The following is a 22,341-nucleotide window of genomic DNA, read 5'->3' as shown; positions in this document are numbered from 1 at the left end:
TGGCGAAACGTCGTTTTTTCGGATGAATCCAGGTTCTGTTTCTGGTGGCATCCGTATTTGGCGACATCGCTGTGAACGCACATTGGAAGCGTGCATTCGTCATCGCGATACTGGCGTATCACCCGACATGATGGTATGGGGTGCCATTGGTTACACGTCTCGGTCACCTCTTGTTCGCATTGACGGCACTTTGAACAGTGGACGTTACATTTCACATGTGTTACGACCTGTGGCTCTACCCTTCATTCAATCCCTCCGATACCCTACATGTCAGCAGGATAATGCACGGCCGCCTGTTGCAGGTCCTGTACGAGCCTTTCTGGTTACAGAAAATGTTCGACTGCTGCCCTGGCCAGCACGTTCTCCAGATCTCTCACCAATTGAAAACGTCTGGTCCATGGTGGCCGAGCAACTGTCTCGTCGCAATACGCCAGTCACTACTCTCGGTGAGCTGTGGTATCGTGTTGAAGCTGCATGGGCAGCTGTACCTGTACACGCTATCCAAGCTCTGTTTGACTCAATGCCCAGGCGTATCAAGGCCGTTATTACGGCCCGAGGTGGTTGTTCTGGGTACTGATTTCTCAAGATCTATGCACCCAAATTGCGTGAAAATGTAATAGCATGTCAGTTCTAGTATAATATATTTGTCCAATGAATACCCGTTTACCATCTGCATTTCTTCTTGGTATATCAATTTTAATGGCCAGTAGTGCAGTTTAACCCGTTACGCTTCACTTCACTGGAGTATCGGAATGTGGTGGATAACGAACTAATGTCCGGAAACAGGTAATAAAACAGTCGGGAGGAGAGCCCGCGCGTGTTGTGAAGCCCACGCTGAGACTTGGGCGGCGCGCCGCGTGCAGGCCGGTCGCGGCGGACACCTGAGTGTGACCCGCGGGCGGCTTTCCCGGCCGGCAGACGCTCCCGCGGAGAAAGTCCATCTGCGAGGCGAGGCGAGGCGAGGTGTCTGGCCGTGTGTGAGCAGCGCCGCCCAACTGGGGAACAGGGTCGATCTCTCTGCCATCTCGCTTTCATCACGCGCCGCGGGCCGCCGACCTATTCCGCAACGCGCCGCAGCCGCCGCCGCCGCCGCCTTCGCCCTGAATGCCTAATGGCCAAGGACGGCGGGCGGCTGCAGAAGCGCGCCCGCGCCGCCATCCCGCTGCCAACACATCGCCCCCGTACTTTCGCCGAGTGCGTGCCGTCCACACGCCGCACTGGAAACGACCACCACGTGCTTCCTCCCTCCCCTGCTGACGGTCAGACACCCAGGCTGCAGCGATTCGCGTCTCATTAGCAGGCGTCGGTGTCGTACGTCCTGTATGCGACTTCTGCTGCACGCGCAGAGCTCTACATCTGCATCTACATCCATACTCCTCAAGCCACCTGTCGGTGTGTGGTGGAGGGTACTTTGAGTACCTCTGTCGGTTCTCCCTTCTATTCCAGTCTCGTATTGCTGGTGGAAAGAAAGATTGTCGGTATGCCTCTGTGTGGCCCCTAATCTCTCTGATTTTATCCTCACGGTCTCTTCGCGAAATATACGTAGGAGGGAGCAATATGCTGCTTGACTCCTCAGTGAAGGTATGTTCTCGAAACTTCAACAAAAGCCCGTACCGAGCTACTGAGCGTCTCTCCTCCAAAGTCTTCCACTGGAGTCTATCTATCATCTCCGTAACGCTTTCGCGATTACTAAATGATCCTGTAACGAAGCGCGCTGCTCTCCGTTGGATCTTCTCTATCTCTTCTATCAACCCTATCTGGTACCGATCCCACAGGGGTGAGCAGTATGGATTGCAGAAACAGCGATCGTGTGAGACCCAACTCGCTTTATTTGTTCATGAGACCCAGAAAATATTAGATACAGGCTCCCAGATAGATGCTATTTTCCTCGACTTCCGGAAGGCGTTCGATACAGTTCCGCACTGTCGCCTGATAAACAAAGTAAGAGCCTACGGAATATCAGACCAGCTGTGTGGCTGAATTGAAGAGTTTTTAGCAAACAGAACATAGCATGTTGTTATCAATGGAGAGACGTCTACAGATGTTAATGTAACCTCTGGCGTGCCACAGGGGAGTGTTATGGCACCATTGCTTTTCACAATATATATAAATGACCTAGTAGATAGTGTCGGAAGTTCCATGCGGCTTTTCGCGGATGATGCTGTAGTGTACAGAGAAGTTGCAGCATTAGAAAATTGTAGCGAAATGCAGGAAGATCTGCAGCGGATAGGCACTTGGTGCAGGGAGTGGAAACTGACCCTTAACATAGACAAATCTAACGTTTTGCCATTCGTGCACCCAAGTTCGTCGTGTATTGCGAATACATAGAAAGAAGGATCCTTTATTGTATGATTATATGATACCGGAACAAACACTGGTAGCAGTTACTTCTGTAAAATATTTGGGAGTATGCGTGCGGAACGATTGGAAGTGGAATGATCATATAAAATTAATTGTTGGTAAGGCGGGTACCAGGTTGAGATTCATTGGGAGAGTCCTTAGAAAATGTAGTCCATTAAGAAAGGAGGTGGCTTACAAAACACTCGTTCGACCTATACTTGAGTATTGCTCATCAGTGTGGGATCTGTACCAGGTCGGGTTGACGGAGGAGACAGAGAAGATACAAAGAAGAGCGGCGCGTTTCGTCACAAGGTTATTTGGTAAGCGTGATAGCGCTACGGAGATGTTTAGCAAACTCAAGGGACAGACTGCAAGAGAGGCGCTCTGCATCGCGGTGCAGCTTGCTGTCCAGGTTTCGAGAGGGTGCGTTTCTGGATGAGGTATCGAATATATTGCTTCCCCCTACTTATACCTCCCGAGGAGATCACGAATGTAAAATTAGAGAGATTAGAGCGCGCACGGAGGCTTTCCGGCAGTCGTTCTTCCCGCGAACCATACGCGACTAGAACAGGAAAGGGAGGTAATGACAGTGGCACGTAAAGTGCCATTCGCCACACACCGCTGGGTGGCTTGCGGAGTATAAATGTAGATGTGGATGTAGATATAGATGTAGAATACGGCTGCCGTTACTCTCTGACCAGTGGTGCGCGATGAGAAAGAGTTGCAGAAAGTCCATTACTCGTCGTCGGATGTCGGGTGCAGACGTGAGTGGGGTACCGCGTGCTTGGTGCACGGTACGGCGTTCTCCCTTGTGGTGGTCACACGTGGTCGACTGGAACCTTGGCGACCAGCATGTCTACTCTGATATTCTCGTACAGTCCAACATTTGAGCCACTGTCACCTACGAATGCCCCACAAATCTGGATACTGCACGAGTCGACCAGCTGGCCAAATGGAGACGCATAATGAACCCCCTTTTAAACTCTGTCAGATGCTGACAACACTGCCTCACACGTGTACGCGGCGTCTCTCGGTCATTCACAGTGATCACTAAAAATCTGACTCTTTTCCCTCACTTCATATGTCTTATCGGGGCTGATAGCCGGCCAGTGTGGCCATACGGTTCTAGGCGCTTTGGTCTGGAACCGCGTGACCGCTACGGTCGCAGGTTCGAATCCTGCTTCGGGCGTGGATGTGTGTGATGTCCTTAGATTAGTTAGGTTTAGGTAGTGCTAAGTTCTAGGGGACTGAGGACCTCAGATGTTGACTCAGATGGTGCTGAGAACCATTTGAAGCATTTCAGGGCTGATAACAAAACTAAACACGAACAACACTAATGCACACTGGTGACCGTTCTACTTGTCGCAGAAAATTCCTAGTCTAATTACACTGCTGGCCATTAAAATCGCTACGGCAAGAAGAAATGTAGATGATAAACGGGTATTCATTGGACAAATATACTAGAACTGACATGTGATTACATTTTCACGCGATTTGGGTGCATAAATCCTGAGAAATCAGTACCCAGAACAAACACCTCTGGCCGTAATAACGGCCTTGATACGCCTGGGCATTGAGTCAAACAGAGCTTGGATGGCGTGTACAGGTACAGCTGCCTATGCAGCTTCAACACGATACCACACTTCATCAAGAGTAGTGACTGGCGTCTTGCGACATGCCAGTTCCTCGGCCACCATTGACCAGACGTTTTCAATTGGTGAGAGATGTGGAGAATGTGCTGGCCAGGGCAGCAGTCGAACATTTTCTGTATCCATAAACGCCCGTATGGGACCTGCAACATGCGGTCGTGCATTATCCTTCTGAAATGTAGGGTTTTGGAGGCATCGAACGAAGGGTAGAGCCACGGGTCGTAACACATCTGAAATGTAACGCCCACTGTTCAAAGTGCCATCAATGCGAAGACGAGACGTGTAAACAGTGGCATCCCATACCATCACGCCGTGTGATACGCCGGTATGGCAATGACGAATATACGATTCCAATGTACGTTCAGTGCGATGTCACCAAGCATGGATGCGACCATCATGATGCTGAAACAGAACCTCGATTCAAGCAAAAAATATGACGTTTTGGTATTCATGCACCCAGGTTCGTCGTTTGTACACCATCGCAGGTGCTCCTGTCTGTGATGCAGCGTCAAGGGTAATCGCAGCCACGGTCATGGACTAGCATACTGCTGCAGACGTCGTCGAACTGTTCGTGCAGATGGTTGTTGTCTTGCAAACGTCGCCATGTGTTGACTCAGGGATCGAGACGTGGCTGCACGATCCCTTACAGCCATGCGGATAAGATGCCCGTCATCTCGACTGCTAGTGATACGAGGCTATTGGGATCGAGCACGGCGTTCCGTATTACCCTCCTGAAACCATCGATTCCATATTCAGCTAACAGCCATTGGATCTTGACCAACACCAGCAGCAATGTCGCGATACGATAAACCGCAATCGCGGTAGGCTACAATCCAACCTTTATCAAAGTCGGAAACGTGATGGGACGCATGTGTCCTGCTTACACGAGGTGTCACAACAACGTTTCACCAGGCAATGCTGGTCAACTTCTGTTTGTGTATGAGAGATCGGTTGGAAAGTTTCGTCATGTCAGCACGATGTAGGTGTCGTCACCGTCGCCAACCTTGTGTGAATGCTGCGAAAAGCTAATCATTTGCATATGACAGCATCTTCTTCCTGTCGGTTAAATTTCGCGTCTGTCGCACGTCATCTGCGTGGTGTAGCAATTTTAATGGGCAGTAGTGTATTTAGATACCTGCGAATGTGTGTACGCATAGGAAGGTTCATTGACATCCGATCACTTGTTCTGGTGGTTCACAGTATTTGTTCTTCTTTTTGTTTACTGGCAGTGTAGACGTCCTGAAATGCGTACAAGAAAGTTTGGCTGGAGAGCCCCTGTGGAAGGGCTGACAAGCACTTCGGCTGTTGCAGGAATGAGCGAGCTGCGCCGCGATGGGCAACTCGTCGTCGCAGTGGCAGCAGCAGCAGCAGCAGTTGTCGCGGCAGCAGCAGCAGCCGGCGCCGCAGCAGTCGTGGGCCAACTCGTACCCGCGGGAGGGCCGCGGCCGTCCGCCCGGGCTGCCGGCGCTGGGGCCCGGCGTGGCCAAGGTGCTGCCCGCGCGGGAGCCCGGCCGCCGCCTCAGGCTCACCGACAACGGCGCCATCCTCAGCGGCGGGGGCACCATCAGCGGCCGGCGGGACCAGGTGCGCAGTCTCTTCTCCTGTACTCTGGCCTCGCCGGCGGACATTTCTGTCAACACACGTATGACGACATAAATCCCGGGTGAACAGCCTGGTATGAGTGTGCATAGGGCACAATAATTCGGCAATCGACCACGTTGCCGTCATCAGGTGCACTGATGTACTGACCGGCGGTGGGCCGGCGCCATGTATATACAGAGTGTTACAAAAAGGTACGGCCAAACTTTCAGGAAACATTCCTCACATACAAATAAAAGATGTTATGTGGACATGTGTCCGGAAACGCTCAATTTCCATGTTAGAGCTCATTTTAGTTTCGTCAGTATGTACTGTACTTCCTCGATTCACCGCCAGTTGGCCCAATTAAAGGAAGATAATGTTGACTTCGGTGTTTGTGTTGACATGCGACTCATTGCTCTACAGTACTAGCATCAAGCACATCAGTACGTAGCATCAACAGGTTAGTGTTCATCACGAACGTAGTTTTGCAGTCAGTGCAATGTTTACAGATGCCGAGTTGGCAGATGCCCATTTGATGTATGGATTAGCACGGGGCAATAGCCGTGGCGCGGTACGTTTGTATCGAGACAGATTTCCAGAACGAAGGTGTCCCGACAGGAAGACGTTCGAAGCAACTGATCGGCGTCTTAGGGAGCACGGAACATTCCAGCCTATGACTCGCGACTGGGGGAGACCTAGAACGACGAGGACACCTGCAATGGACGAGGCATTTCTTCGTGCAGTTGACGATAACCCTTTTGTCAGCGTTCAGAGAAGTTTCTGCTGTACAAGGTAACGTTGACCACGTCACTGTATGGAGAGTGCTACGGGAGAACCAGTTGTTCCCGTACCATGTATAGCGTGTGCCGGCACTGTCAGCAGCTGATTGGCCTCCACGCGTACGCTTCTGCGAATGGTTCATCCAACAATGTGGCAATCCTCATTTCAGTGCAAATGTTCTCTTTACGGATGAGGCTTCATTCCAACGTGATCAAATCGTAAATTTTCACAATCAGCATGTGTGGGCTGACGAGAATCCGCACGCAATTGTGCAATCACGTCATCAACACAGATTTTATGTGGACGTTTGGGCAGGCATTATTGGTGATGTCTCGATTGGGCCCCATGTTCTTCCACCTATGCTCAATGGAGCACGTTATCATGATTTCATACGGGATACTCTACCTGTGCTGCTAGAACATGTGCCTTTACAAGTACGACACAACATGTGGTTCATGCACGATGGAGCTCCTGCACATTTCAGTCAAAGTGTTCGTACGCTTCTCAACAACAGATTCGGTGACCGACGGATTGGTAGAGGCGGACCAATTCCATGGCCTCCAAGCTCTCCTGACCTCAACCCTCTTGACTTTCATTTATGGGGGCATTTGAAAGCTTTTGTCTACGCAACGCCGGTACCAAATGTAGAGACTCTTCGTGCTCGTATTGTGGACGGCTGTGATACAATACGCCATTCTCCAGGGCTGCATCAGCGCATCAGGGATTCCATACGACGGAGGGTGGATGCATGTATCCTCGCTAACGGAGGACATTTTGAACATTTCCTGTAACAAAGTGTTTGAAGTCACGCTGGTACGTTCTGTTGCTGTGTGTTTCCATTCCATGATTAATGTGATTTGAAGAGAAGTAATAAAATCAGCTCTAACGTGGAAAGTAAGCGTTTCCGGACACATGTCCACATAACATATTTTCTTTCCTTGTGCGCGAGGTATGTTTCCTGAAAGTTTGGCTGTACCTTTTTGTAACACCCTGTATAGGACAATCCCACTCCTCCATCATGCGCTTCCTATGAGTCGGTGCGGTCCGCGCCCCGCGCGCGGTCCAGGTGCAGCGTCCGTTCTCCCGCCGTCTGGGCGCTGCGTCCTACGTCTTCTCGTTCAGGAGGGTCTGCCGGCACCGCTCTCGTTATTCTTCCCTCCTCCCCCGAAGTCGGTACACTCTGGGAAATGTCCTTTCTCTTCTTAATCCGGGTGATCGCGGGTTCCCACGCCTTGCTAAGGATGTAACCGCTGTCACGAGTTAGTTGTGGCTCCCTTACTCTGATCTCTATGGCTTCTTTGATGACGCAGTCCCAGTATTTGGAAGTCTGTGTCAGGAATTTGGTTTGGTCGTAATCCATGCTGTGGAGTTCCGACAGGCAATGCTCAGCGATTGCCGACTTACTGGGCTGTTGCAGTCTAGTGTGCCGTTGATGTTCTCGGCATCGGTCCTCAGTGGTACGAATGGTCTGCCCTATGTATACACTACCGCATTGGCAAGGTATCTGATAAACCTCTGATTTACGTAGACCAAGGTTGTCCTTGACACTACCAAGAAGGCTCTTGTTTTTGCTTGGAGGACGGAATATGGTTTTCACTTGGTGTTTGCGTAAAATGATTCCAATTTTTCCGGATAAGGCCCCACAAAACGGAATAATAGCCAAGGCCGCCTCTTCCTGAGGTTCATCCTCAGTTTCAGCCGGTGCTGCAGGTGTGGAATGTAGAGCCATATACATGGCGCCGACCCACCGCCGTTCAGTACATCGGCGCACCTGATGATGGCAACGTGGTCGATTGCCGAAAGATTGTGTCCTATGCACACTCATACCAGGCTGTTCACCCGAGATTTATTTCGTCTTGAAATACGCCTGGAGAAATTGAAGAATCAGACAACATACTTGTGTCTTGGTCTTCCTCCACAATAGTAAGCCCCCCCCCCCCACCTCTTACTTTCGTCCACTACCGAACTGACGATTCGCGATATTTTAGAATGTGCCCTAGCAACCAGTCCCTTCTTTTGGTCAGGCTACACATAAACTTCTTTTGTCCCCAATTTTTTCCAGTACCTCCCCATTAGCCACTCCACCTATCAATCTAATCCTCAGTATTACATTTCAAAAGCGTCTGTTCTCAATGAGAAAAAGTACCACCACACCACCACAGCTGTATGTTGAGAATGTCTTTATTCTATCACAGGACTATTTTCGGCGGCACATTACCGCTATCTTCAGCCCCCCCCCCCCTCTCCTGCCAAAAGAGTATTTTATTTTCTTGGCGCATTTACTGTGGGATCCTTGTTACTTTCATGCGTGGGCAAACTTTCATTACGAGTCTACAATCGACTGCGCCGAGGAAATCAAATACTCTTTTCGCAGTGGTGGGGCCTGAGGATGGCGGTAATGTGCCGCCGAAGCCATTCGTGTGATAGAACAAAGACATTGTCAAGATACAGCTTTGGTGACACTTTCTCTCTTATATATTATATATTATTATATTCCTGTCAGAGAGGTCACAGTTAGTAGTAATTGACGGAAAGTCATCGAGTAAAACAAGTGATTTCTGGCGTTCCCCAAGTTAGTGTTATAGGCCCCTTTCTGTTCCTTATCTATATAAACGATTTAGGAGACAATCTGAGCAGCCGTCTTCGGTTGTTTGCAGATGACGCTGCCGTTTATCGACTAAGAAAATCATCACAAGATCAAAACAAACTGCAAAATCATTTAGAAAAAATATCTGAATGGTGCGAAAAGTGGCAGTTGACCCTAAATAACGACAAGTGTGAAGTCATCCACATGAGTGCTAAAAGGAACTCGTTAAACGTCGGTTAGACGATAAATCAGTCTAATCTAAAAGCCGTAAATTCAATTAAATATCTAGGTATTACAATTACGAACAACTTAAATTGGAAGGAACACGTAGAAATTGTTGTGAGGAAGGCTAACCATAGCCTGCGTTTTATTGGCAGGACACTTAGAAAATGTAACAGACCTACTAAGGAGACTGCCTACACTACGCTTGTCTGTCCTCTTTTAGAATACTGCTGCGCGGTGTGGGATCCTTACCAGGTAGGACTGACAGAGTACATCGAAAAAGTTCAAAGAAAGGCAGCACGTTTTGTATTATCGCTAAATATGGGAGAGAGTGTCACAGAAATGACACAGGATTTGGGCTGGACATCATTAAAAAAAGGCGTTTTTCGTTGCGACAGAATCTTCTCACGAAATTCCAATCATCAACTTTTTCCTCCGAATGCGAAAAATATTTTGTTGACACCGACCTACATAGGGCGGAACGATCACCACGATAAAATAAGGGAAATCAGAGCTCGTACGAAAAGATATACGTGTTCATTGTTTCCGCGCACTATACGAGATTGGAATAATAGAGAATTGTGAAGGTGGTTCGATGAACCCTCTGCCAGGCATTTAAATGTGATTTGCAGAGTATCCATGTAGATGTAGATGTAGATGAGTTAAAGTCCCTCGTCCATGCAATAAGATGGACATCCATAAATGGAACTTCTATTCTCTTCTTGTCTGAACTGTTTATCGTCCACGTTTCACTTCTGTACGAGACTACACTCCCGACAAACACCTTCATAAAAGACCCCTAACACTCAATTTGTATTCGATGTTAACGAATTCCTCTGTTTTAGAAGTGGTTTCCTTGCTACTGCCCGTCTGCATTTCATATCCTTTCTACATCGGCCGTCATCAGTTATTTTACTCCCCAAATACCAAAACTCGTCTACTACTTTCTGTGTCTCGCTTCCTGATCTAATTCGCTCGGCATCGGGTGATATAATTCGACTACATTCCACTATTCTTGTCTTTCTTTTTTCGATGTTCACCTTGTATCCTCTTTCCAAGAAACTGTCCATTCCGTCCAACTCATCTTCCGAGTCCTTCGACGTCTCTAGGAGAATCCCAGTTTTAGTCGCAAACCGCAATGTTTTTATTTCTTCTCCCTGAACTTTAATTCTGTTTGCAAGTTTTTCTTTCCTTTCCTTTAGTGCTTCCTCAGTATACATGTTTAATAACATCGGGGTTACGCTACAACCCTGTCTCATTCAACTCTCAAGTATTCATTGGCATTCATGTCTTCTGTAGTGGGAGCCTGGATAAATTATAGATAACATTTCGCTCCCTGCGTTTTATCTCTGTTACCTTTACAATTTCAAAGATTGTATCTAAGTCTTTATTCGAAATTATTACATGGCGTTGACTAATATGTGTCTGACTACAGGCTGGGATTCCAGAGTACGTAATATTAGTTTGTCCCCTATGATATACGTCAGGCAGCAATTTCTTTTAGAAGATTTGTATAACTTTCTAATTCACTGAAAGTTGTGCTTGTCAGTGGACGCAACTGCAAGCAGAGTTTGAAAACTCTCTGTGACTTAGTTGCGTGGCCTCTTGCCAGTGATATGTGTTATTCTATATTTAAGTATCATCGATACCCATTTGTTTGTTTGCACGTATTATTAATGAGTAGAAGGCAGTGTGTGTGTGTCTGTGTGTGTGTGTGTGTGTGTGTGTGTGTGTGTGTGCTTGTGGGTAAGTGGAGCGAGTGAATCAGCATACCAACTGTCGCTGAAAGACGACAGGTCTATCCTGAGACGAGTGCAATGAAATGTATTGTTGTGAGTCTCCAGAAGTTTCGAAACTACATTTCGAGTATGCCCATTCGATAGAAGACTGCAAAAGCATGGGTGCGTCGTAATGGTTACGACGACCAGACGAATACAGGTTTCATAAGATTACAGTTTGCGGAGTGACGGACAGAGCAACTTAAAACACCGGAAAGTAAACGAGTGGCAACTTGAGTGGACGGAACTACATAACGATGAAGAACTCATTCAATATTATGTTACATCAGGGAAACATTAAAACTGAAATACTTTGACAAAAGCGAGTACATGGTGCATCTCAATCAGCGGAGATCGTTACCCATACCTGCAATATTTGTTTGAAACTGAGAAACGGTACTAAGAAATGTGTAACCGTCGACAGGCCGGGCAACACGAACACTGCCACTTATGGAAGAAATTAGGGACTACGTTCCTTCTGAAAATTTGCATGACGCTGCAAAAGATCCAGAAAGATGGTCCTCAATTGACACAGCTGCTCAACTTCGTAACGCGACCTCTTGCCTGTGTCATGTATTACTTTTTCAATTTTAGTTTTATCTGTACGTATTTGTTTGTTAGCACAGTGATATTATACACTAATGAGGCAAAACATTACGACTACATGCTTGACAGACGTGTCTATCCACCACAATAAATGTTCAAATGTGTGTGAGTTCTTAAGGGACCAAACTGCAGACGTCAACGGTCCCTAGACGTACTACTTAAACTAACTTATGCTAAAAACAGCACACACACCCACCTGTGCCCGAGGGAGGACTCGAACTGCGCCTCTGACGGCGCGGACACCCCGCACGGCTATCCACTACAGTACACCAGCAATTCTGCGTGTTATGCGTTCGCGAGTTGCTTGCTAGGTTTACGGAGGTATGTGGCCCCACATGTCTATGTACAGGCCGGCCGGAGTGGCCGAGCGGTTCTAGGCGCTTCAGTCTGGAACCGCGCGCGCGCTACGGTCGCAGGTTCGAATCCTGCCTCGGGCATGGATGTGTGTGATGTCCTTAGGTTAGTTAGGTTTAAGTAGTTGTAAGTTCTAGGGGACTGATGACCTCAGATGTTAAGTCCCATAGTGCTCAGAGCCATTCGAGCCATTTGGTATGCCTTGTCTATCCGAGAACACCGTGCACTTGTTTTATTTTTGTACTGACAACGTTGTTTTGAATTCTTCCGGTCTTTTTTGATTCGGGAGGAAGGGGGCGGGGGCATGGAATCGCGAGTGCTCCCACTCCATCGAATGTTGTTTTGATTCTGGAGTGACATGAAAAACCCGTCACCAGTCACAAATGTTTTCAAGACTTGATCTCCCCCATCACTTGCGGCGGGCCGGGTTTCGATTCTCCTCGTACTGTAATCGCATTCACACAGTTCAGTGCCCCTACGTCGATACGGTCTCTATGCGCTCCTTGTCCCTTCACTCTGTTGCAGCAGGTTCTATCTAGATGGTGCAAAGCCGCGTTAAAGAAATCGCCACCTAACACTTACCAGTTAGAGGCCGCAAAACGAGTTAAAAATCAATTCATGAAAGTTCATAATAAATGTCCGGCGTTGGGGTTCTTGCTTCTTGTAGCAAGATGATCAAAGTTCTGTTGGCTATTTATTGCCACTTAGACTCATAAATGGCTATCAAGTCCGTATTTACGTCTGCACTGATACTGCGTCTACAAGTTTACTGTTATAGAGATGTGCTACACATAGTCACGGGAAGGCAGCCAGAAGTTTTCCAAGTTCGACTTGCATATTATTTCGATCTAACAGTCACTGACGAAAATTTTACGTCGAGTTAAACACTCGGTCGGATTCAGTCGTCTTCCTTTACAGAAGTGCTCGCCACACTATTCCGTCACGAATGCGAAACACGCCACGCGGATTTTCTTTGTTCGAGCAGAATACTTCACACGCTGCTATCTTTCACACGGAAGCATATAAAATTACCAAACGCTCACTAAAATGCTTCCCACTCAAGTCGCTTTCTGTTGGCGATAGATAGGCAGACACTCAGCGATCACAGGCCCTGCAGACCATGCGCTGCTTCCACAAACTGCCTCCATTCCTTCTTGTTTTGTGCCCGGTTCCTCCAGGTGTCTTCAGTTCACAGGGCTGCTGGGACCTTCGCCAGGTCGTCCATCCAGCGCTGCCTTGGTCGTCCAATGGGGCGTTTGGTGTTCGGTTTACCCGCTAGTGCCGTCTTCCCCTCTATTCCATCTGGCATACGGGCTACATGGCCCACCCATTGTATTCTTTTGCTCTTTATCTTCTGTAGGATAGTTGGTTGTCGCATCAGAAGGTAGATTTCCTCGTTTTCCTCCTCCTCTTGCCTTCGCTATGTAAAACTGGCCCCCATATCTTCCTAATTACTCTTCTTTCAAATATTGATAGTTTTTCCCTTTCTCGCTTAGTCATGCTCCATGTTTCTGAACCGTACATTACTGCTGGGCATATCACTGTGTTGTAGATTTTCATCTTACGAGGGCAGTTCAATAAGTAATGCAACACATTTTTTTTCTCGGCCAATTTTGGTTGAAAAAACCGGAAATTTCTTGTGGAATATTTTCAAACATTCCCGCTTCGTCTCGTATAGTTTCATTGACTTCCGACAGGTGGCAGCGCTGTACGGAGCTGTTAAAATGGCGTCTGTAACGGATGTGCGTTGCAAACAACGGGCAGTGATCGAGTTTCTTTTGGCGGAAAACCAGGGCATCTCAGATATTCATAGGCGCTTGCAGAATGTCTACGGTGATCTGGCAGTGGACAAAAGCACGGTGAGTCGTTGGGCAAAGCGTGTGTCATCATCGCCGCAAGGTCACGCAAGACTGTCTGATCTCCCGCGTGCGGGCCGGCCGGTCACAGCTGTGACTCCTGCAATGGCGGAGCGTGCGAACACACTCGTTCGAGATGATCGACGGATCACCATCAAACAACTCAGTGCTCAACTTGACATCTCTGTTGGTAGTGCTGTCACAATTGTTCACCAGTTGGGATATTCAAAGGTTTGTTCCCGCTGGGTCCCTTGTTGTCTAACCGAACACCATAAAGAGCAAAGGAGAACCATCTGTGCGGAATTGCTTGCTCGTCATGTGGCTGAGGGTGATAATTTCTTGTCAAAGATTGTTACAGGCGATGAAACATGGGTTCATCACTTCGAACCTGAAACAAAACGGCAATCAATGGAGTGGCGCCACACCCACTCCCCTACCAAGAAAAAGTTTAAAGCCATACCCTCAGCCGGTAAAGTCATGGTTACAGTCTTCTGGGACGCTGAAGGGGTTATTCTGTTCGATGTCCTTCCCCATGGTCAAACGATCAACTCTGAAGTGTATTGTGCTACTCTTCAGAAATGGAAGAAACGACTTCAGCGTGTTCGTAGGCACAAAAATCTGAACAAACTCCTCCTTCTTCATGACAACGCAAGACCTCACACAAGTCTTCGCACCCGAGAGGAGCTCACAAAACTTCAGTGGACTGTTCTTCCTCATGCACCCTACAGCCCCGATCTCGCACCGTCGAATTTCCATGTGTTTGGCCCAATGAAGGACGCAATCCGTGGGAGGCACTACGCGGATGATGAAGAAGTTATTGATGCAGTACGACGTTGGCTCCGACATCGACCAGTGGAATGGTACCGTGCAGGCATACAGGCCCTCATTTCAAGGTGGCGTAAGGCCGTAGCATTGAATGGAGATTACGTTGAAAAATAGTGTTGTGTAGCTAAAAGATTGGGGAATAACCTGGTGTATTTCAATGCTGAATAAAACAACCCCTGTTTCAGAAAAAAATGTGTTGCATTACTTATTGAACTGCCCTCGTAGTGTTCACTGAGATCGATTTAGAACCAAGCGTCTCTCTGAGGGAATCCATGCATTTCGTTCCCAGTGCTATTCTTTCCTTGATGTCCATTTTTATGTTGTTGTCCGTGGTAAACCAAGATCCCAAGTATCTGAACTGGTCTACTCTCTTGAACCTCTTGCCATCTATCTCAATAAATTCTACCTGCTCTTGTCTTCTTCCTAATTGCATGAACTCCGTTTTGTCTCGATTCACTTTGAGCCTTACCTTCTGTGCAGTATTGTCCATTTTCTGGTACATTTCTTTCAACTCGTGCTTTGATTCACTTAATAGTACTATGCATATGCGAGACAATTGAAGTTACCGTCCATCTCTACTCCAACCCACTCCTGTTGCCTACACTCTTTTATTACTTTCTCTGAGATGACATTGAACAGAACACATGAGGGAGCATCCCCTTGTCTGAGGCCTGTCTCCATCTCGAATGTTTCTGATGTGGCTCCTCGGAAACGTACTGCTGCCTTTGACCCTTCCATACAAGCTTGCACCATTCTCACTAGCTTCTCAGGAATTCTGAAGTCTCGCATTGCATTGTATAGGCTCTTCCTGTGGATGCTGTCATATGCACGTTGAAAATCGACGAACAGGCTATAGATATCTTTATCATATTCCCAATGTTTTTCAAACAATTGTCTTGGTGTGAAAATGTGCTCTACTGTCGATCGGTTTGGTCGAAAGCCAGCTTGGTACTCCTGTGTGTTGTTCTCTATGAATGGTTGTAATTTTCTGAGGATAATGATGGACAGCACCTTATACGTTACATTCAACAAGCTGATTCCTCTGTAGTTACCGCAAACCATTTTGCTTCCCTTTTTGTATATTGGGCATATTATAGCCAATTTCCATTCTTCTGACAGTGTCTCCTTCTCCCATATCAACTGGATCAGTTTATATATCTCTAAGTGCAAGCTCTCACCCCCCGCCTCGATTAATTCTGATGTTATTCCGTCCTTCCCTGAGGCTTTGTTGTTTCTGAGTCCTTTGATTGCGGTTTTCACGTCTTCTTCACTAAATTCCCATTCGTCTTCATCTTTCCTTTCCTCCGCAGTATTTACAGGTAATATCCCATCTTGGTCTGGGCGATTCAACAGTTCTGAGAAGTATTCTTTCCATCTTCCTACAATTCTTTCCTTGTCATTTATCAAGTTCCCATTCTTATCTTTAATGAAAAAAGTTGGGCTCTGAAATCCACATTTCCGATTTTTTATGTATTGGAAGAATAGCCTTGAGTTCTTGTTTTGGCTCTCTGCCTCAACTTGTTCTAGCAAACTGGTTAGATATATTCTCTTCTCTGCTCTTAGGATTCGCTTTGTCTTCCTTCTCATGTTGATAAAATGTTCCCTTTTCTGCTCATTCTCCCTGTCAGCTAGCCACTTCTCTCTCATCTTCCTTCTCTTTTCTGTAGCCTTCTGGCATGTCTCGTTGCGATGTCTGTTAGCGATAATCGAACCGAATTTGCGTATCTAATTCTTCATTTTAAATACTATTTGCGATGAGTGATCTAACACGATGTGTTCGGTACGATGGTTCGGAAGCGACTTCCCTAGGCAGGGTCCTCGTACAGACGGCACTCTTCTCTCCGCGCGAAAAGCTCTCAATTCTGATTGGCTGTTGATATGAATGACCAATCAGAACATCCTTTCTAGATGGTTCTTGCGGCAAAGTGCTCTCTTGTCCAATCACAATTTAGAAAGTAATTTTACGTAAGCAAAGCTGCAATTTATTACATTAGACTTAATAAAGTATGCAATAATTCCAAATTCAATAAGAAACTTATTCGGTTACTAACTTCTTTTCTGGCTATCTTTTACAAACGCATGCTCACTCAGACATATGTCACAATACTCGTGTTTTTGCCCAGGAATGTTTCCCACAGTTTGGGTTCTACAAAGATATTCACAAAATAAAACATTTCCAATGTTCATATGTGCTCTCACATAACAAAACAAAACTGCATATTAGTTTTGAAAGGTTCTAATATTACGTCAAATAAAAATTACAAATGTTATAAAATTAAGGATACTAGTTAACTGATTTGTACGAGCTAAACTTTACATAATAGCTCCATATGATATTGAAAGTTAATCTATTGCCGTTACTAGATCAATTTTGAAATACCAGAATGGTTTTTTGTGATCTTCTTCGAACTATGATAAATAACGAAATGAAATTTGATTAGTAACATTTTAACAATAAGAAAAAGCAATGTGTGAAGTTTGAATAAAACTGGTAGTTTATTTAGATTCATAGCGAGTATAAAAATTCGTAGCATTCTACTGGCAGTCGGCATCTGATGTAGGCGCGTCAGCTGCGTTCACACTACAGAAAAGAAACTAACGAATCTCCTGCAGCTACTGGATTAGAGGCCTCACTTTACTGCACCTATGATAAGACGGAATTGCTGTTGTTGTTGTGGTCTTCAGTCCTGAGAATGGTTTGATGCAGCTCTCCATGCAACTCTATCCTGTGCAAGCTTAATCATCTCCCAGTACCTACTGCAACCTACATCCTTCTGAATTTGCTTAGTGTATTCATCTCTTGATCTCCCTCTGCGATTCTTACCGTCCACGCTGGAGGAATAACTTGCTGCATTACACACTGTATCGAGTAAGAAATGTCATATGACTGTCAGGTCGCTTCTTTTTATGGATATCCGTAAAAGCATTTTCGGAACCCAACGGGAACACAATTTGCGAAAATTTAAGCTATTTGTTGCGATGAATTTGAATTTCAGCTCACTAGAACGTGTGTTCGAACTCGAAGCGTGATTTTGGAGGAAGGTGCTTTCACAGCGATGACGATGCAGAAAACGATGTTCAGCAGTGACTGTTTTCACTGGTGGCATGTTTCTGTGAAGAGGGCATAGAAAAGTTGGTTTCCCGCTGTGACAAATGCGTGGAAAATGGTGGCAACTATGTAGAAAAATGGTTTAAGAAATGCTCTTTCTTGTAGAAATAAATTTTGGTCTGAAAAATGTTTTTATGTGTCCTTTCTGGAGATGCCTCGTACATGCCAGACCACCGGACATCACTATTAAAAAAATGGTTCAAATGGCTCTGAGCACTATGGGACTTAACTTCTGAGGTCATCAGAACTTAGAACTACTTAAACCTAACTAACCTAAGGACATCACACACATCCATGCCCGAGACAGGATTCGAACCTGCGACGGTAGCGCTCGCGCGGTTCCAGTCTGTAGCGCCTAGAACCGCTCGGCCACCCCGGCCGGCCATCACTAGTAGCGCTCACGCTGTTGCTTAACTCAGAAAGCAAATAAACCAAATTATTTTTGTGAAAGCAGCGCGACGCCCCTACTGTGACGTCCCGACGCCCCCGGGGGCCGCGAAGCACAGTTCGAAAACCGCTGAGCTGAAAGAGAGTGACAGCGCGGAACGGGCACGTCGACGTGAGAGCACAACTGGGTGCCATCTCTGAGGACAGAACCCCAGATTTCACAGCTTCTCTCCCCCGATTTGAGGAAAGGAGAAATGCACTTGGCTCATGAGGTATTCCGTTCCCCGTCCAGGTCGATTGGCGTAGGTCACGGCAGGACAGAGGCCGCGGAGCTGCCAGCCCGCGACTTGGCATTCGGCCGCGCTCCACTTCGCTCCCCCAGAGAACAGAAAAGCCGGGAGCGGCGGCAGCAGCCCGCCAGTGCGGGCCACGTACCACGTGATGTGCAACAAGGCTCTCGCTGCCAGGAGGGCGTCCACGCAGAGGGTAAGCGGCCGGCAGCTCCGTGGCGATTCCTGCACCGATACGTGATGGCTGACCCTCGGAGGCGGCCGCAGTGCGTGTTCATTCCGAGCGACCGGTGAGGCCAGACAAGTAGCCGATGTAAAATTTCGGACGGTGTGGTTCCTACGTCTCGTTGCCGTATTGCGCGAAGTAAGTTTGCTGTGATCGTCCCACCGATACAGCCGAGAGATTCTGATGTGTTTCGCAGCATAAGAAATGTGTGGTGAAGCTATAAAGTGCATCTTGTCAGCAGTGTTGCAACAATGAACACCTCATCCAGCCAGCTCCCAGGATGGTCTGGAAAGTTCTCGGCCTGCTAGTGAAAGTAAGAAATTAAAAACTGGGTTGTTTTGGAAATCAGCCTTATGCAAACACAATTAGTTTATTTTTATATTTCCCCAGACATGTTTCGACACCAATGTGTCATCTTCTGTGGGTTAAATTTTCATTTTCTGTGAAGTATAATATCACATTTGTAATAATTTAACTACTGTAGGCCTAAGAAATACAATATTTGCAATTTGCTTCGTTTTGTTTGGACACTCACCTTAAAATTACATCGCTAATTGAACTGTATTATTATACATCCATTTTAGTGCCCGTTTTCGTCGTTTTTTTGATAGCATGTCATCTGCAAACTAGACATGAAGAAAATTATTGCGTATTTGTGAAGAGCTGTTTCGAGGCTAGATATTATATACGTTTCTGTACTTACATTTTCCGGCCTGTTTCGTGTCTCTGGTTGGTGTCTCAATCAGCTACTATTTAGTGCATTGCTTTCACTCAGTTCTTCATCAATTTCCGCTCACTACTTCACCTCACATGCACTTACACAGAATGTGGCGAAATGTGACCTGAGCAGGCACTTCTGACTATACACTCAGTGAGATGTGTCCTCTTATTGTCGTTGCTCACTTGTTCATCGTTGGTCTTTGTGTTATGGCGCTGATTTTGAATGTGTGTGTGTGTGTGTGTGTGTGTGTGTGTGTGTGTGTGTGAGAGAGAGAGAGAGAGAGAGAGAGAGAGAGAGAGAGGCAGGGGGGGGGGGGGAGGCGGTTAGATGGTTCAAATGTGTGTGAAATCATATGGGACTTAACTGCTAAGGTCAGCAGTCCCTAAGCTTACACACTACTTAACCTAAATTATCCAAGGACAAACACACACACCCATGCCCGAGGGAGGAGTCGAACCTCCGCCGTGATCAGCCGCAAGAGAGATGGAAAAAGGGGCAGGGAGATAACCAAGAAGTTTTTTTCCTATTATGTTTTTTGTAGGGAGTCACCTTTTTATAATTCATTGAGTGTTCCAAACAGTGTTTTGTTGCACAGTGTTGTATTTTCATTCAGGACTCTTTTTCCCTGTATTATTGCTTTTTGTATGTGGTATTTCTCCTCTGTTGTGAGTTGTTGATAGAGACTGTTGCTTCTCTGAGGATCTTAAGATCAGTCTACATGTTTTTTGGGTGGTGGTTTACTTGTATTAGATGGTTTGCAAAAGTGCAGTGTGTGCTATCACTTCTTAGGGCTCTGAGGTGTTTGGAGTACCTCGTTTTGAAATTTCTGCATGTTTGGCCTATGTAGACCGACTGGCATTAACTGCAGGTTAACTGATATATTCCAGCTTTGGAGAATTTGTCTGCAGAAGTATTCTTAGATCTTAGATTCTTCTGTACTGTGTTATTTGTGCGGAATGATATTTGTAGCTCTTGTTTCTTCAGTATGTTTCCCATTCTGCGTACGTTTTTGTTGCTGCATGTTAGTCTGTGCCATGCTGTACTCTTTGTAGGGTGTTCCTGGTATCCTGTGTTGTAAACATAGTTCTTCTGTATTCCCCTTCTTTGCGTATTGATTCTTCTTGACTAATCTCTTGAACTTCAGCCTACTCTTTCCTGATTTCGGAATCTCTGTCTGACCATGATATAATATAACTAAAATGTTCCCGTATCATCCGCTCTTTTCCAAGTATACCGCCTCTTCTTGTGATTTTTGAACAGAGTATTCGTTATTACTAGCTGCAATTTATTACAGAACTCATTTAGTCTTTCCCCTCTCGCATTCCTTGTCCTCAGCCCATAACCCCCTGTAACATGTTCTTCTACTTCCTCACCTACAACTGCATTCCATTCCCCCAAGACTGTTAGATTTTCTTCTTCCTTTTTGTATTGTATTAGCCTTTCAATATCCTCACATACTTTCTCTGTTTCTTCATCTTCAGCGTGCGATGTACGCATGTAAACCTGAACCATCGTTGTCTGTGTTGGTTTGCTGTCGATTCTGATACGAACAACCATATCACTGAACTTTCACTGGAACACACTCTTTGCCCTACCTTTCTATTCATAACCAATCCTACTCCCGTTATACCATTTTCTGCTGCTGCTGTTGATATTACCCTATACTCATCTGACCAGAAATCCTTGTCTTAGTTCCACTTCACTTCACTGACCCTTACTGTATCTAGGGTGAGTCTTTGCATTTCCCTTTTCAGATTTTCTAGCTTCCCAACCACATTCAAGCTTCTGACATTCCACGCCCTGACTCGTAGAACGTTATCCTTTCGTTGATTATTGAATCTTCTTCTCATGATCACCTCCCCCGTGGCAGTCCCCTCCCGGATATACGAATGGGGGATTATGCCGGAATAATTTGCTAATGGAGAGATTATCATGACACTTTTTCAATTACAGGTCACATATCCTGTGGATACACCTTACGTGTCTCAAATGCAGTAGTTTCCATTGCCTTCTGCATCCTCATGCGGTTGATCAAAAAAATTGTTCAAATGGCTCTGAGCACTATGGGACTCAACTGCTGTGGTCATAAGTCCCCTAGAACTTAGAACTACTTCAACCTAACTAACCTAAGGACATCACACACATCCATGCCCGAGGCAGGATTCTAACCGCGACCGTAGCGGTTGATCGTTGTTGATTCTTCCGCCTTTATGGGCGGTAACCCATCCCGAGGACAAGAGGGTGCCCTGAACCTTTGTCCGCTCCTCCACCCTGTTTGACAAGGCCAGAGGTTCCCAAACTTTTGTTTGTCACGCCCCCCTTCTGCCGAAAAGAAAACTTCCGTGCCCCCCCCCCCCTAAAAAATATAGAGATTTTTATTAATTATCAAGAAACTATTGAAAAATTTGTTATGGTGACGTCATGTAACATGGTGGGCTGTTAATGTATCGAGTCGCACTTATTACGTCATCAATCTAGTCTTGTGATTATAAACCACTCCGAAAGTAAAGAAAGTCCTTGGTAAACAAGGAAAAATATTTCAAAAAAAAATGGTTCAAATGGCTCTGAGCACTATGAGACTCAACATATTAGGTCATAAGTCCCCTAGAACTTAGAACTACTTAAACCTAACTAACCTAAGGACATCACACACACCCATGCCCGAGGCAGGATTCGAACCTGCGACCGTAGCAGCCTCGCGGTTCCGGACTGCTGCGCCAGAACCGCACGGCCACCGCGGCCGGCGAAAAATATTTGCGACCTTTGCAGATTAGTGTATGCGGGCTATTATTTTATGTTGAGTGTAGCTTATTACTTTCACTCATTATAAAAAATAGTCACTCAGTCACGGTGTTAACGAAGATCACTGATTTGTACGCCTATAGCGCTCCCCATTGTCATTGCGCATAGGTTGGCATTTATGTCAACGACGACAGTTACCGAACGGCGACAAAGGCCCAGTTCCCAGAACCAGACAAAAAATAAAAAAATAGTTTTACCCAATAATCGTGCAGACTACACAGAACTTTA

At 46.3% G+C, this 22,341-nt stretch overlaps 1 protein-coding gene across 2 annotated transcripts in view; it reads left to right on the top strand.

Annotated features, from left to right (window-relative positions):
• LOC126187701 (uncharacterized) overlaps positions 1-22,341 on the top strand; it is a 248,975-nt gene that overhangs the window by 92,251 nt on the left and 134,383 nt on the right. For both annotated transcript variants that reach the window (XR_007537778.1, XM_049928943.1), the window contains exon 2: positions 5,301-5,573. Coding sequence is in view for 1 of the 2 variants with exons in the window: in XM_049928943.1 (XP_049784900.1) it covers positions 5,322-5,573 (252 nt within the window). In the remaining variant the exon portion in view is untranslated. The remainder of the gene's footprint in view (positions 1-5,300; positions 5,574-22,341) is intronic.

Source organism: Schistocerca cancellata, chromosome 5 (assembly GCF_023864275.1).
Source record: "Schistocerca cancellata isolate TAMUIC-IGC-003103 chromosome 5, iqSchCanc2.1, whole genome shotgun sequence".
NCBI lineage: Eukaryota > Metazoa > Arthropoda > Insecta > Orthoptera > Acrididae > Schistocerca > Schistocerca cancellata.
Note: the sequence above shows the minus strand (reverse complement) of the source record. Positions and strands in the feature narration are given on the sequence as shown.